Here is a 16,687-nt window from a genome sequence, read left to right on the forward strand (position 1 = left end):
GGGAAAATATAAATCTCAGGACTTCTACCCAAATCTAGGAGCCACTCTTCGCGGAATCAGGAGCCTCTCTCTCCCCGCCCACTGGAGCGGCAAAACACCACTTCCCTGCGTTTGGCCCCTGGCTGAACGGCCGTTGTCCGTCGCGCCCGCATCAAAGATGGCGTCCAAAGGAGCATTCCTTCAGTGTCAAAAATGGCCGCCGCGCAGGAGTCGCTTGACGCCGTGTAAAAGAGGGCGGGTTAGTGGGAAATGAAGTACGACTGCGCAAGTTTGATAAGGAAGAGGGCGAATCTGGGCCGAAGGTACAGGTACAGTCGGAGGGTAGAAGAAGGTGGGCTCTCGATTATTTTCCTGTTTGTAATGATCTGCCTGCGAAAGAGCTTTGTCAGGATTCTCCTCTTCCCACCCACCCCCCGCCCGACTGCAGAATGGTGTCTCCCCATTCATTCTGCCTTAATTGCCTGCTCCATAGAGCTACGTTGGGGTTGACGCGCAAGCACGATTTACCTCCCGGTGGGCGTTTAGTTAAGTGGGTGATGAGTTGGCCAGGATCTCCTGCGCTTACAGGAGTTTCTGCACCGACCCTGCGAGGAAGGCGTGCGCTCCCCTCCCTGGCCTCTTGCCCAGCTGCCTTTCGGTTGAATCATGTCTTTCTCACTCCCCGTTTGTAACCCAGATGAAGGCTGGAAGTGGATTTACAAAGCCCACCAAAAGCTGCTTCAGCAGTCCGCTTGTAAGGTGTCGTAAGAGGTGTGTGTAGATGTCCCCTTTATGCTCCTGGATGTGGGAGAGGGGCTGGGGCTTGGTTGTATTTAACGACTTGGGCAAAACCTTCTCCCCACAAAGCTCTTCTCACCTGGCAGCTCGAGATGTAATTTCCAGTATGTTGAAAGAGGCATTGTGGCGAAACCCATGTTACCTTTTCCTGCTATTTTCTGCCGCAAGTCTAAAATTCCTTGCAAATGCAACTGAATCTTTCGTTTTGCTGTTACTTTCTGTGTTTTACAACCCACTCCCTCCCAACTGAACACAATATAGGGACCCTGGCTGAGAACATAGGCAAGGCATTTTGATTGATATGGTGCCATCATTGCTCATGGTGCCTTAGAGAGTTATAGATGTAAAAATAGACATTTCCATGCCTCCAAGGAACTTAAAACAGTCTAGAACAGACAATGAGAAAAATCAACTATCAACTGTAAAACTTGGGTAAGTCAGTCTGATCTTTGCTTGGAAATTCTTTCCACCCCATTCAGTTTCCAGCAGAGGCTTGCTTTTTAAGTGTTCAAACTGTGTTATGTGCTTTCTTCGAGCACAAGGTCCACGAATCTCTGGCAGCACAGTTTAGTTTTCTAGCTCAAGCTGCTAAGCATCTGCTGTTTTAGATGTGGGGAAGCATAGTTTGATTCTCAGTAATGTCTCGGCAACATTTTGACTAATGGGTGCATAGACAGAAAAGGCTGCCTACAATATTAGTCAAAGCTATGACTCTACTTTCTTGTATGAGGACGTGGTTGCATGTTGCTGAAACACGTCAGCTGATGTGGCTGAAAAAGAAGCGAAACTTCCTACAGTAGTTTCATTTTCAGGCTAACTAGCTCTAGAAAGATACCCTGATACTTATTTCCCTTATTTTACATTCATAACGTATTGGGCCCTAACTCTGAATTTAACTAATTTTTTAACTAATTTGAACTGATTTTGAACTAATTTGAACTAATTTTAATCATCTTGTTCAAGCCACATTGATAAAATACAAATCTGAGTAAATGTTTCTAAGATTAACTGAGCCCACTTCTGAATACCCAATGTGCCACTCAGTGCAAGGATGCATGTGTTTCATTTTTAGTGATGTTACCTACTAATGCCTTCAAGTTAAGGCAGTGACTGAACCAATGTGCCACTGCTGCAAGAGTTCATCCCTGCTTGTGTCATCTCTGCAAGGTATTGTAGTACAATTATTTATTTTTAATTCATTTTAAGTAGTGATGTGCTGCTGAAAGAGGACTTGACAATAACCACTCATCTGGGGCAAGTTAAAACAGTGTCCAGGGCAAGATAAACCTGTACGCATTGTTTCCTTGCAATTCAATAAGCAGTGCATGGATTGCTCCTCTTCCTTGTTCCCTTCCTGTTATTACATAGGCGGGCAGATGCCTGTGCAACACTCTCTGCACTTGTGATTCCGAAGAACTGGTATTTAGAGGCGCATTGCAGCCAATGCAGGAAATAATATACAGTCGTACGCCTTGGTACTCGTACGTTTTGGCTCCCGAACAATTGAAACCTGGAAGTGAGTGTTCCAGTTTTCGAACTTTTTTGGGAAGCCTCACGTCCGATGCGGCTTCCGATTGGCGGCAGGAGCTTACTGCAGCCAATCAGAAGTTGTGCTTTGGTTTCCAAATGTTTTGGAAGTCGAACGGACTTCTGGAACGAATTCCATTTGACTTCCAAGGTATGACTATACAGCCTTCATGGGATAGTAGCCATTGATAGCCTTATTCTCCATGAATTTGTTTTATCTTTTTTACATCTTGTGGCAGAAAATTTCTTAAGTTTAACTATGTGCACTGTGAAGAAGTACTTCCATTTATCCTGAGTCTTTCAAACTTCAGCTTCCTTGAATGGCCCCAAGTTCTTGTATTATGATCAGTTTCAAATAATGGTGTGGTTTTACTCCCACACTGTGTTTTGGGAGTGGGCTACAGGAGGCCATGTGTGCTTCCATTAACCATGATGGATCAGTGGCTATCCTCAAACGGAACAGGTGAGGTAGCCCCCAGCTGGGCAGATGAAACCAGTTGTGCTCTGAGAACAAATGGGGTGTGAGAGCTGTTGATTCAGGTGGATGCACTAAACAACTTAGCACCTCAACTAACTAAACAACTTAGCACCTCAAACATTGTGGCTTTAAAATGTGGGATTACAGCAGAAAACACAGTAGTGATGGGGCTGGTGTATAGAGATATGCATGCTATAGATATGTTACTTTTGAGCGAGTCATTCAGCAGCTGTTAGATAGGATGGCTAAACAGAACCACAGTGTTCAGATGTAGAGGGAAGGAACGGCAAAGGGTGACTGCTGCCATCATGCCTTGCTCATGAAATTTGATACAGTACAGTACTTGCTATTATTCAGTCAGTAGGTACTATTGAAAGCAAAACACAGAGTGAGATGGACCCCAATTAAGAGCTCATTGTTAATCAGTGTAGGCCTACTGAAATAATGGACCTAAGTAAATTGATTTCATTGAATTTACTCTCAGTATGATTATTATTGGATATTGGTCACTTCATCCCTTAGATTTGTTCCCTGCCCTTTGCTCTCCTCCTCCCATTGCCTTTGACACACAACAGCTGCTTTTAACTCTACTGTAATGGAAGGCACACAGGTGAGACTTATCTACAGCTTACAGCTTTACTAAAGCTGTAAATGTAGGCAGCTGAAGGGCTACTTTTGGCCTTGGTGATGGCCTTGTTTTTGAGCCGTTCATGGAAACTAGTAGACAGCTCCGTTTTCTACATCTGGTGTCTCCATGCAGGGCTGCTAGCTATTCCTCACCTCTACACTTTCACCTGAAGCTATGGATACAAGCTAATCTGGGTCTCAAGCAGACAATGAAGAGCATTATAGGCAGCGTATAAAAGCACAGTAGGCCCTCCTCTGTCTCCCTCGGCTCTGAAGGCTGCAGCCAGCTGATGCCCTGGCTTAGTAAACCTTCTTTGCTACTGTAAGGCAGCCTCAGCCTTTAAATCCTATTAGAAATCTCCTTTTGAACCAGAAAGCAAAAACTGCCTGCAGCTGGATTTTAAATTTTTTTATTTTGCCCCAAGCTAAATGGACCTGGTTTTTTTGGTGATGGTAGGTGGGTCAGGGAGAGGAAATGCACTGAATCTAAGAAACTGAACTGCACAATTTTGTTGTCTCTCTGACAGGGGTAATGATGGTTCGGCTCCATCCAAGAACTAGTAGATGCTGGAGGGAGAGACCCTATTGGAACTGGAGGTGATGTGGGCAGCCCAAGGACTCTGAGTGAGCCACCATGGGGTTCAGGCTGTTGGCTTGCCTCTTCAACCTGCCTGTTGCGGTGGTCTACGGGTCTCTGTCCCTCTTCATTTCCATTTTGCACAACGTCTTCCTCCTCTACTACGTGGACACCTTTGTTTCTGTATATAAGATTGATAAACTCTCCTTCTGGGTTGGAGAGGTGAGTTTTGAACTTTTTAACAACTTACATTTCCTCCCTGCTTTGTAAGAGCTAGATAACTGGGTTCTGAAACAACAAAGAGGTTCGTGGCATCTTAAAGGCTAATAATAGTGTATATTTTATGGAACAGCTTTTGTGAATAAGGTTCCTAAACTGTTCATCCTCAGTTGGCAGTTGTCTCTATCTGAAACAGTGGTAAATAGCGAGATTAAATGGCAATGAAGTGCAAAAAGTACGGTGTGTGGTGGTGATTCTACGTCAAACTTAAAATCAACAAAGTGACCATTCACAAGGGCAGTATTTGATCTGGAGAGCACTGGCATAGAAAAGCTGTTGCGTATCAGTGACCACTTCCGTTATTGCTTGCAGAAGTCTTTAAGCCGGACATTGTTAACTACTAAAATAATAATTATGTCTACAGCAGGAGGATTGGATGTTGAAGTGGTTTTAACCACAGGCTGTCTCACTGGGTATTCTGTGCTTTTCCTCCAGACTGTGTTTCTGATTTGGAACAGCCTCAACGATCCTCTCTTTGGCTGGCTGAGTGATCGGGCTTTCCTTAGCACGCAACAGTAAGTAGAGCTGTCTGCACTGAATATTAAAGAGTGCTGAATTGCTATGAAGGGTCAAGGAGACCACTGAAAGAACATGTTTAAATGATTAGTTTCTTTTAACAAGCATATTTCTCTGGAGGCAACTCTCACAACTTTTAACCCATTCAGTTGTACATGTGGGCCTCGTTTTGACTAGCAGTCTGGTTGCCTTTCATCTCGTCCCCCCTCCCTCCTTGTCTGGTACCAATAATGAGTTATATCCTTTTCCTCTTCTTGGAAATGGTGGATACTTGTTTTTATTTTGCTGAATGATGAATTTGCACACTGTGATGGTGAATTATCCAGGTTTAGCTTCTTTGAGGAAGGGCCAGCATTCAGAAGCTTCCATTTTCAATCCCTGGCATCTCTAGGAAGAACTGGGAGAGACCCTGGTCAGAAACCCTGGAGAACCCCTGCCAGTCAGGGCAAACAACACTGAGTTGGGTAGACCAATGGTATGAGTCAGTTTAAGGCCGTTTCCTGTGTGCACAATGGTGCAGTGTGAGCATTATAAACAACAAAAGTGGGACAGTACACTGCAGTGGAGTCTAAGCTTCCAGCCAGTCATGCTCTTTTTAAGGAACTGCCGTTTCTCTCCCCTCCTCTCCCGTTTTCTGGTTTTCTACAGCAGACAGACAGTACACTGTGGCCCTTGAGCATGCTCAGTCCATATCGAGCTGTTTTGTGTCCTTATCCCCTTACGTTGTGGGGTTTTTTCACTTTTGCAAAACTTTGGATTATTCCAAGCCTGCTGATGCCTCATTCCTGTGGGTAGATGGTACTGTTGCTATATGAAGGTCCACACCTGAAGGATGAGTTTGTGATATATATGCATGTGTGATGACAATGGAGGGAAGGTGGACCAGTGTCCAGAGTGACAAAGCAAATTGTCTTGCTAGAATGGTTTTGAGAAAACTACACACACACACACACACACACACACACACACACACACAGGTTTAATGGGGTACAAACTTAGGCAATCAAAACAAAGCAGGAAGCAGAGTGCTAAACAGTGATGAAAGAGTGTAGCAGAAATGCAAGGTGGGCGGATAACACAAAGGTTGGAGAGGAGGAAAGCCACTATGTAATTTTATAGTTGTGGGAGGAGGCCCAACCAATTTTCATGGGCAATGTGTTTCTTCTCTTGTAGGTCTGGAGTGGCGATTTCCACTCCGGAAGTGGTTTTGAAGAGACTCAAGGCCCTGAGCCGCAATGGCCCCCTCTTTGCTATGTCATTCCTGGCTTTCTGGATTGCCTGGGCCACCCCAGGCCTGCAGTTCCTCATCTGCCTCTGCCTGTACGACAGCTTCCTCACCATGGTGGATCTCAACCAGAACGCTTTGCTCGCTGACCTCGCTGTGTCCGCAAAGGACAGGACCGGCCTCAATTTCTACTCATCACTCTTCAGTGCCATTGGCTCTCTCTCTGTCTTCATGTCCTATGCTGTGTGGAACAAGGAGGACTTCTTCTCCTTCCGGATATTTTGCGTGGTGCTGGCTTTCAGCTCAGCAGTTGGTTTTACCCTGGCCACATGGCTCCTGAGGCAGAGGTTTCAGACTGAGGGACACGTGAAGTGGGATGAAAATGCAGCTTTGAAAGAGTGAGTGGCGCCGGGTTGCATAATCACCATTCTCCTTTTAAATATGATGTCCAATGAGCATAGTGTATTGCTTGTAGGCCAACAGCGGACACTTTAATACGCTGCAAGGTTCTTTGAAACAGCAGGCACAAACATTCCCAAGTTCAGGGAGAGTGATTTGTAAGTAATATATGTGCAGTTTGGTTAAAAAATAAAGCATGCATTTGGGCTTCTTGATCCATGGTTGATGGGAGGGCAAGGAAGCCATCCCTTCCTAGTGTGATGGAAAGCTTTTACACAGTGAATTAACTACCTACATGTGACCATGGCTTCAGTACCTGGGCTAATGGGATTTTACACTTAACCTTCTGGATGTGACTAGCTGGCATAAGCAGTAGTGTCTAGCTGGCTAGTGGGTGCACAGTAGGCCTGTCTTCTGGAGATACCTTGCTTCTTGTTCCTTTCCTCTATCAAGGTTAGGAGCAGTGCCTACTTAGTACTAGCCGTGGTCTTGTTGTCTTTTAAAAAATTGTGCTTTTAAAATCTCTCTCCCTCTGTGTATATTTTGCAAAGTGATTTTGCTTTTAGAAAGGCAGGATAAACAACACATATAATCAGTGCTTTTTCTGGGGGTATGCATACCCCTAAACATTTGATGAATCTTTGTACTTTTGTCCATTTACTGTATTTATTTTTCCTGATTTGAACTATAAAATGGTGATTTTCTTGAGTCAAAATGAGAGTACCCCTAAACATTTTTCAAGGAAAAAAAGCACTGCGTGTAATTCAATAGATGCTAAGGCCCAGGTGGTCCACAGTACCTCATATGATTAAATATATTTAGTGATAGCTGAGTGCCAGTCTTTGCCCTTGCTCTGCCTCCCTTTCTATGAAAGTGTTAGCTTCAGTATTCTGAGATGTAGAAGGATGAAAGAAGATATTAGCATCCACAGTGTGTATAGATCTCACCACTGAATGTCAAATGCTGGTAGCAAAAAACTGGGGCAAAATACTGTATTGAACAGTCTGTCAAAATGATTTTCCAAATGTTTCTCTGTAAAAAAATATGGTTCTGGCCTTCTGTGCTGGAGTTAATTCAGTGATACTAGTTAACCCCTAGTAGTTTTATCCTAGTCAATTTTTAATCAAGCATAAATTGTATTTTTTATTGCCTTTTGATTATGTAAACTAGTTCAAAACGCATTCTATGAAAAAGACAAAGGCAGACTTCTCTGGTAAGAACACAGTGTGATGGTTGTTGTTATTACAGAATCTAAATTGGCTGCGCAATAACATATTGAGTCATTTGCATTCTGCCATTTTAAGGAGCTCATTTGTGACTGCCTTGGGCCTATCCTGTATTATCTTTTCAAAAGCTCTGTAAGACTGCAAAAGCGACATGCTCAACCAGGTGAAGTCTGTGACCGAATACAAATTTGAACTTGGCACCTTATCCATCACTTGATACTGACTGAAATGTGTCCATTTGTTCCTCCAGACTGTATATTGACCATCCATCTGTGCAACAAGAAAAGAGAATCACTCTGGCTGAGTACCTCAAGCAGCTCTCCCGACACCGCAACTTTCTCTGGTTTGTCTCTATGAACCTGATCCAGGTAGGTGTAGCATGGGCCCACCTATCAGAGTCCAGGTGGCTTCCCACATGGCAGAATAAATCTTTCTAGCTCCTAAGGCCAGCCTCCTGCCTATTGTAGCCGATAAATATTTGGCGAGGTGTGGATTAGAATGTGACACTGATCTGGATTTTTGTAGAATGAATTTCACAGGTCAGTCTGCAGTTGATGCACAGGCTTTATCAAAATTGCCTTTGATTTCCTGCATAGGCCCAAAGAAGGGCTTTGCATGCTGCGTGTCTGTGATAAGAATCTGTGTTCTCAGGAAAATCCTTCCCTCTCCCACAGCAAATCAAGGCCTTCTGTTTGAGGAACAGAGCTGGAGCCAGCCTTTCAATGGCTATAGCACAGGGGCAAACAAAGGCTCTCTCTTCACCCCTCATCACTGTCGCTTGGTTGCATGAGGACAGTCCAGAAGGCTATTGGCATCAGCCCTCCTCTTGCCTCCAGGCAGATGCTGATATAGATACAGCCATCCTATGGTGTGGCACAAATGGGATGAGGGGAAATCAGCTGCTTCTGCACCTTAAATGATTGGAGCACAGCCTTTCAGGGTAATTTTGAGAGAGTGTGATGTCAAAGCAGAGCCCATGAGAGAGCATTCCCATTCCCCCCCCCCCCCGCCGCCTCCCTGTGTCATAGTTATTCTCTTCCTGTGCTCCTGCTAGAGATTGTTGTGCACTCTGAGCATCTTGGCACAACACCTCCATTTACCTCCCCACGTGGCATGTTTGTGTGTGGTTGGAATGAAAATTCCAGTTTTATGGTTTGATACATTATGTACAGTTCTAACTGCCATTTTTAATGGTCTCACAAATGTCGTCTTTTGCAGGTTTTTCACTGCCACTTTAACAGCAACTTTTTCCCCCTCTTCCTGGAGCACCTGCTGTCTGATCGTATCTCACTCTCCATGGGATCATTTCTGCTTGGTGAGTCCAAGGTTGGGAGTAGGAGGGGTGGAGGCTTGATTTCTAGAAATGGACTAGAGAGATCTACCTAGAAACTGGTGGGGATTTGGATGGGGAGGATTTCTCCAAATTCAGATAAATGCAGCTGCTGTGAAAGAAGGATGAAAACTTGTTGCTAGATCTGCCTCTAGTGTGTTGGTTAGAGAAATCTTAAGCAATGTTAACCAGGACTATTTTACTCCTTGTGCGAGACTAGATCAGCCTTGGCTGACTGGGAGCTGCAGTCCAAAGAATGAGGGCACAAGGTTTTTGAAGGCTGGGCTAGACAGATGGTCTCAAATGTAATTTTATTGTTTCCAACAGAATGCAGGTTTGTTTATTGCTGGTTGCATGCACTGAAACCTCATTTGTTCCTTATGACAATAATGAGCCATAGCTGAATGCTTGCTCTCTTTGAACCCATTTGGTTTTTCTCCTTAGGAGTTTCCTATGTGGCTCCTCATCTCAACAACCTCTACTTCCTGTCTCTCTGCCAGAGGTGGGGGGTATATGCAGTGGTGCGAGGGCTCTTCTTCCTGAAGCTGTTGCTCGGTGTGATTATGCTCCTTGCTGGACCAGATTGGATCTACCTGCTCTGCTTCTTCATAGCCAGGTACCCCACTCTCCTGCTAAGGCCCTGGGGAACTGGCCTGGGTGTGAGCAACAGGCCATGTCCATGGCATTGGGGTAGTTGATTAAGCATTATGAGTCATAGAGCCAAAGCTAGACTCTAGACAGGAGTAGCCAATACCCTCCAGATGTTCTTGGTCCATATCTCCCATCAAACCCAACCATAAAGGCCCAATGGTCAGGGATGGCGAGAATTGTCGTTTTCGAAACACATTTTTATGTGTTCTGTACTCCGCCTTGATAGCTTTCTACTATTAAACAATCTCGATAAATAAAGATTTTTTAAAAATTATAGCCCATCAACATCCAGGGTTGGGTACCACATTTGCTGCTACTGCTGAACTCTGAATTCTTGGCTGTGTGCTCAGCTTTTTATATCTGCTGAGAATATGGGCATTCTCAGAATCATCCAGAGAGGCAACAGGTGAGTCCTTTATCTTCAGACAGGGTGAGGTGTTAGTTCAGGCATCCCCAAACTCAGCCCTCTAGATGTTTTGAGGCTACAACTCCCATCATCCCTAGCTAACAGGACCAGTGGTCAGGGATGGTGGGAACTGTAGTCCCAAAACATCTGGAGGGCCAAGTATGGGGATGCCTGTGTTAGTTATATGCATGGGCACATGGGAACTTAAGATCCTGAAAAACTCAATGTTTGCTGTTTTTTAAATAAAAATCCAGCTTTCATGAATTTGGGAAACGGACTTTTAAAAAATGTTCCAATCTAGCTAAGGGTTGTTTGTGGTGAAAACCCATGTGATCCAAGGCAGGACCTTTTCCCATTTGTTTTTACTACCTCCTTGTAGGTTGTACCCGCAAGCATGTAAATACAGTAGTAAGTTTTTCTGGTTCTTCTGTATATATTTTAATTATCTGCAACCCTTTCAGGGTTGCCAGTGCCCATGTCTGTTGTTAACCTTCCTGTTCTTCTCTTCTCCCCAGCAACCGCGTGTTCACGGAAGGGACCTGTAAGCTGCTGAACTTGGTGGTCACCGACCTGGTAGATGAAGACTTGGTGCTGAATCGAAGGCAGCAGGCTGCCTCGGCCCTCTTGTTTGGCATGGTTGCCTTGGTAACCAAACCAGGCCAGACCTTTGCCCCCTTGATTGGCACCTGGCTCCTGTGTGCTTATACAGGTAGGTGATGGTCTGGGCGGTGGAATGGGAATTGAGATGACAACAATTGATGGTTTCTCTGACCTCAGAGTGGAGGATAATTGTTAATAATGTAGGCGAGGATATTCATTTGGGACTCCCCACCCCCGCAGGATATTTCTTGGGTGTAGCTTGTACAATCTGTACCCCATCCTGACATGTTGTGTCCCTGCTCAGGACACACTGTTCAAGGGTTCAGTTGCTGGAACATGAACTTGCCATTAAGGAAGACTGTCTCTCCACAGTGGAATGTTCAGTATTTGCTCTGTCTCTAGGGGAGCGCCTAGTGAGCTTGCTACTTGAAGCTGCAGGCTAGGGTGCTTAGTTGTGCACGGATCCCAGTTCCTCAGTACATAAAAAGAGCCAAAAGGCCCATCTAGTCCAACTTTCTGCTGTCTCAGTGGCCAGCCAGATGCCCGTGGGAAGCCTGGGCAGAACAGCGCTCTTCCCGCTTGTGATTCCCAGCAAATGGCACTCAGAGTTGAACATAACCATCATGGCTAGCAGTTATTGATCTAATTCTCTTTTAAAGCCATCCAAGTTGGTGGCCATCATTGTCTCCTGTGGGAGCAAATTCCACATTTTGACTGTGAAGAGGTATTTCCTTTGTCCTGAATCTTCCAATATTTAGCTCTGTTGGATGGTCCAGAGTTCAAGGTGGGAGAAAAACCTTTCTGTGTCCACTTTCTCCACACCATGCATCCTTTTCACAGAATTGCAGAGTTGGAAGGGACCACAAAAGTCATCTAGTCCAAGCCTGTAATGCGGGAATCATTTGCCCAACGTGGAGCTCGAACCATGACCCTCAGGTTCAGAGTCTCATGCTCTACCGACTCTGCAGGCACCTCTACCATGTCCCCTCTTACTCCCTTTTCTCTAAATTAAAAAGCCATGAACAATGCAACTTTTCCTCATAGGGGAGTTGCCCCATTCCCTGATAGTTGGCTGCCTTTTTTGGAACCTTTTCTAGGTGCCTTTGACTACAGTTTCAAGGGCAAGGGTAGTGTGGTGGGATAGGAGGGGAGGGGATTTCCACCTCATGTTTCAAGGATGGAGCCCTCCCTCCAAGCAAACTCTCCTAAGCAGCCAATAAAACGTCATTCTTGGGGAAAGGTGCTGCCTTGAACAAGGAAAGTTCACAAAGATTGTTGCTTCCAGTGAATGGAAAGGAGACGCCTGCATTTGCAGCTAGCGTAATAGAGGGAAGAAATGAAGAAGAGGTTTCAAGTAGAAATCACAGAGTCTCTTTTGCATGATCAATAGTTAGATCGAAACTGGACGCTCTCAACACTCATAATGTCAACAAGTCCACATTCAGCTTACTCAGCAATTTATGTTCCAGGTTACGACATTTTCCAGCGGGATGCCCTGAGCAATATCGTGAGTGCCCAGCCCAAGTTGGCTTCCAACACAGCCTGGGAACCGACGCTGCGCCAGGGCTGCTTCTACCTCCTTGTTTTTGTCCCCATCACATGTGCATTGCTGCAGCTCCTCAGCTGGTCACAATTCACCCTGCATGGGAGGCACCTCCAGAGAGTGAAAGCTCAGCGCCAGACTTTCACGGAAAGTCAGTCCCAAGAAATCAAGACCATTTAATTTTCCCGTGTATCAGCAGAAAATATCCCTGATCGTTTTGGACTCCTGCAGAATCAACTCAACAAGGCGTGGGTAGAAGAAAAAGGGCAACTGATACTCTTCTTGGTTAAAGTTGGTGAGTGGAAGCTTTTCAGTTGGCGCTGCCGTTACCTGGATTTCAGCGTCACTTAAAAATGCACCTCCTTACCCAAACCTTTGGAGGAAATTGATTCAGTAAGGCCAACTGTAATTGATGAAGGTCACAGGCAGTATTGATATGGTTTGGTTTCTAGTTACTAATGGTTTGGTTCTGGTTTTTTTGTTTGTTTGTTTGTTTTTGCTTGCACAATTTTCTTTCTATAAATATACAAAAGTTAAACACTCTTCCTTGTGTTTGGCAGGTCCATGCCTCTTTCTCCAGCACACGGCAGCAGATACGGATGTTGCCCTCTCTGATCTCCCAAATCCTCCTTGGCTTACAGCTCCAATATTCTCTGGCTTTGGCTCTTGATGGTCTCTTGCAGCAGCTACAACTGCTCCACCAGCTGCTTCTCCCTCTCATGGCTCTCTTGGAGCTTCTGGGCCGAGGTCTTGGCCTCCTCACGCAGCTGCCAGTTGAGGGCCCTGACACTCTTTAGCTCCTCTTCTAGGTTGTCCTCCCTCTTGTAGCTGGCCAGGTCCTCATCTGCTTGCTCAGCTTCTTGTTGACTCCCTTCAGCTTGTTCTCCTTTTCTTGGAGCTCCTGGGCCAAGGCCTTGTCCTTCAGCAGCTTCAGCTCCTCCCCCTCCTGTCTGTCTGTGTTTTGCTGCTCCTTTTCAATAGTTAGGCACTGGTTCTGCTCCTTATAATTTTGTACTTGGGCCTTAGGGTCCCTGGAGGCCCAGTTCTTCTCACCCCCGCCAGCACCAGCAGGAGCAGGGGCTGACTTAGGGGCTGCCGCAGCCGCCGTCCCACGGGATCCTTTGTCATTGACAACTCTGATTCTCTTATTTTGCTGTAATTGTTCTAAATTTTAAAACACAGTATCACAGGCAGTAACCACGTCCAGCAAAGTTTCTGGTTTGCAGCTAAAGCACTTCCATAGACTTTCAGCCTGTATGGCTGATAGTCCTTTTTGACCAAAGCTTCGTAACATGCCGTATTTTTCGCTCCATAAGACACACATGACCATAAGACGCACCTAGTTTTTAGAGGAGGAAAACAAGAAAAAAAAATTCTGAACGAAACAGTGGATGTATGATTGTTGTGGTTCATGCTGTAGCCACAGACATATGTGATCTGATGGTGAATTTGGGGTGACCCAATGCAAAAATCCTGAGGATCCATGCTTTTACCTCCCCCCTTCCAGGCAGCCTCCTTTATTGCTAGTGTCCCTTATCTCCCTCCTGACCGCTTGCCGATCAACTGCTCAACCCCCCCCTTCCCTCTTGTTTGCCATAGCATCTTTTCCTCAGCTGGAGCAGTTTTTTGCTCCTCCTCTTCTTCTAATTTCTCTCCTCATTGCTTGTTTTAGTATTCCTGTCTCCTCTCCTTGCACGTTTGCTGTCTTTACCTCCCCCCCTCCCCCGGCAGCCTCCTTTACCCACAGCCTTATCTCCCTCCTGATCACTTGCCAATCAACTGCTCAGCGGCTTCCTTTCGACACCCCCTTTCAACACTTTTCAACACGATCTGCTTTTCGCCCCTGGCAATTCAGCTCCAGGGACCACACATTTGCTCCATAAGATGCACAGACATTTCCCCTTACTTTTTAGGAGAAAAAAAGTATGTCTTATGGAGTAAAAAATATGGTACCTCCTGGAGTGTCCCCCACCCCCAAGGCAGGACGGTGTAGGATCCACCTTGAAGAGGTCATGAGAGTGTTAAAAGCTTGCATCTGCTATCTTCAGCCAAAGTTGGTCCAGAAAAAGTCATCACCTTGCCTTAAAAAAGAAAATTCTTAATATTGACTTGCCGGTCATGTTTATTTTTATTCATTCCAGAGGAAGTCGCTGGGAAGCTAAGTAGTCAGGTAAAGATGCTGTATATTACTAACAAGTTGATGGGGAAACATTGAGTAAACTAGGAGTATCCTGGTACGTGTATCCTAACCTCTTGGGAACTGCATACATAGAGCCTTGGCTCTGATTTGGGTGCTAGAGAGTAGGGTTGATACCTTCATCCTTCCCCTCTGCACTGGATTTGTTTGGCATACCTCGCTCCCTGCACCCATCCTATCAGGGCATAGTTTAACTGTGAAAGCCAGAATCTCTTCAAAATGTGACTTGATTCCTTCCAGAAGACATCTGGGTACTCCACTTATAGCACATGCTCACTCTGTGGGGAAACAGCACTCTTCTCGGAATTTACCCTTTTCAAGAGAACAAGTGCACCCTGTTCTTACACTATGGCAGCGATGGCAGGATTTGTGCTGAAAGCAGGGGGTCTGTGAGGTGGATGCAGAGCTGTGTCACCAGAAGCTTGGAGGTATACCTGGCCACCAAGCTTTGACGTCACAACGGGCTTAACCTTGAATGAAGCTGTTCCAAGCTGTTTTAGAATGAATTTCTAAAATTTCCCCAAGTCCTGGCCCCCTGGTCAGCATGGCCTGTGGTCAGGGATGATTGGAGCTGTGGTCAAGCATCATCTGGGGGGGGGGCACAGTTTCCCCATCCCTTCACTTGGATGAAAGACCAGCCTCCTTTGTCAGGAGACACTCATCCTAGTTTTTCTGTGGGACCAGATATTTTTTAAGATTGTAGCTATTATACTTACCAGCACAGGAATCTTCAAGGGCAACTTGATAATTCTGCCTTTGGGGCTTATACTTGAGGTACTAGTCGTCGTCCTCCCTTTCCTCCTCCTGAGCAAAGCAATTTGGCCCTACACTAGTCCCTACAGAATTGACTTAAGTGGACAAGACCTTGGAGAGTGGTTCTATGCACATGGCTGAGGGGGGGAAATGATGCCTTTTCTGAAGAGGAGAGTTGACAGTTGCAAAACCAAGCTTGGCTGCAGAGTATCAGTCACAGGAAGTGGCCCATCATCTAATGACAAAAAGATTTACTAGACTGTAGATTACGGCCAAGACAGGGAGGAGAGACTTCCTGAGTTATTCCCTCAGGCTCCTAGAGGTAGCAAGTACCTCACTCCTCATATTGCCTAGGAAGGGCAAGCAGAATTTCCTCAGGACTGTTCTGCTCTTTCCACAACTCTTTTTTTCTGATGACTCACCTCTGAGGGAAGCTAGGGGAATGCCAGGCTTCCCTGAAGTTATTCCAGAGCTGAATCTTCTTGGGTCTCTGAGGGATTGAGAATCACTTCCTGCCTTCATCAGGCAGTGAAGGAGGAAGGCAGCTGGCTGTGTGAATCAGGGTTAGAGGCCTGTGACCCCCGAGTTCAATAGCTGCCTTCACTGGAATATCCCTCTGCTCTTGGTCTGAGACCCTTTTGGCTGCCGTTGTAGAAAACGGAAGAATCCAGATCTCCTTGGGACCAAATTGCATCCTTCTCTTTGTGTGCCGAAGCAGGTGGCACTTGGAGGGGGTGGGGAAGCGTTCTCAAGTTTCTACAGGCGGTAGCCCAGCCAGCCACTGTAGTTGCCATTTCCTCTCTCAATTTGTGAGAGCAATGATGATGAGAAAATGTTTACAGTATCACTTTTGTATCACTCGATGGCTACATTGTAATTTATTTCTCTAATTTAACAAGCCAAGTGCGTCAAAACTTATTTCATTAAAGTGTCTTTCTTTTTAAAGCTATTTTTGTAGTGTGGTGTTTTGGGAATGTACACGGTAATCAAGATGGAGGGCTCTTTTAAAGAGCTGGTGTGACAAGAGTTTATCCCCTTGCCAAGCCAGAAATTCTCATGCCTTCAACTATAACACTGAGCACAGCTTGTAGGATGTCCTTACCAGCTTGTAGAGCATCCTTGTTCCTGCAAGCACCTGCTTTTTATTTATTATTATGTTTCTATCCCACCTCCAAGAATGCCTCGTTTGGTTGGAGAGCCATTTTCACGGCTGGAATGCACCTTGCTATATACAAAAGAAATCACACCAATTGCTCTGGCATGTGGCCTCTTGAAACCTGACCCTGAGATAATACAACCTTTGAGCTGAAAAAAAGATTCTGCCTCCCAGGCAGATGGTGACCAAGTGTGCAGAGAAGATGGGATGTTACAGACAGGTCTGTTCTCTGCACAAGTGCAAAATCCATGCTAGAATGGAGAATTACTAGAGGAAAATTTGTTGGCTTATTCCTTGCATTTGCTGTTTGAACTAGCACTCTAAGCCAAACTGCTCTTTTGAGTCCTGGAGCTCCACTGCTAATTTATTCTATATTAAGCCCATAAATAAAGGTTCTAGTTTAAAGGAGAAGTAATTAGC

At 45.4% G+C, this 16,687-nt stretch overlaps 1 protein-coding gene across 5 annotated transcripts; it reads left to right on the forward strand.

Moving 5' to 3' along the window:
* The first annotated feature begins 162 nt into the window (after window positions 1-162).
* On the forward strand, window positions 163-16,060 carry MFSD13A (major facilitator superfamily domain containing 13A). Of its 5 annotated transcripts, none has more exons than XM_081192260.1 (10): window positions 163-302; window positions 1,850-1,944; window positions 3,937-4,208; window positions 4,701-4,780; window positions 5,955-6,404; window positions 7,882-7,999; window positions 8,850-8,946; window positions 9,406-9,577; window positions 10,534-10,727; window positions 12,088-16,060. In XM_081192260.1, the coding sequence occupies exons 3-10, from the start codon at window positions 4,044-4,046 to the stop codon at window positions 12,339-12,341; spliced, it is 1,530 nt and encodes a 509-aa protein (XP_081048386.1). In that variant the 5' UTR covers window positions 163-302; window positions 1,850-1,944; window positions 3,937-4,043; the 3' UTR covers window positions 12,342-16,060. The 5 variants fall into 5 exon arrangements, with proteins under 5 accessions (XP_081048386.1, XP_081048385.1, XP_081048384.1 ...); XM_081192259.1 differs by having other exon boundaries at window positions 211-308; XM_081192258.1 differs by having other exon boundaries at window positions 243-331.
* Window positions 16,061-16,687: the final 627 nt, after the last annotated feature.

Source organism: Podarcis bocagei (genome assembly GCF_964188305.1).
Source record: "Podarcis bocagei genome assembly, chromosome: 4".
Taxonomy (NCBI): Eukaryota; Metazoa; Chordata; class Lepidosauria; order Squamata; family Lacertidae; genus Podarcis; species Podarcis bocagei.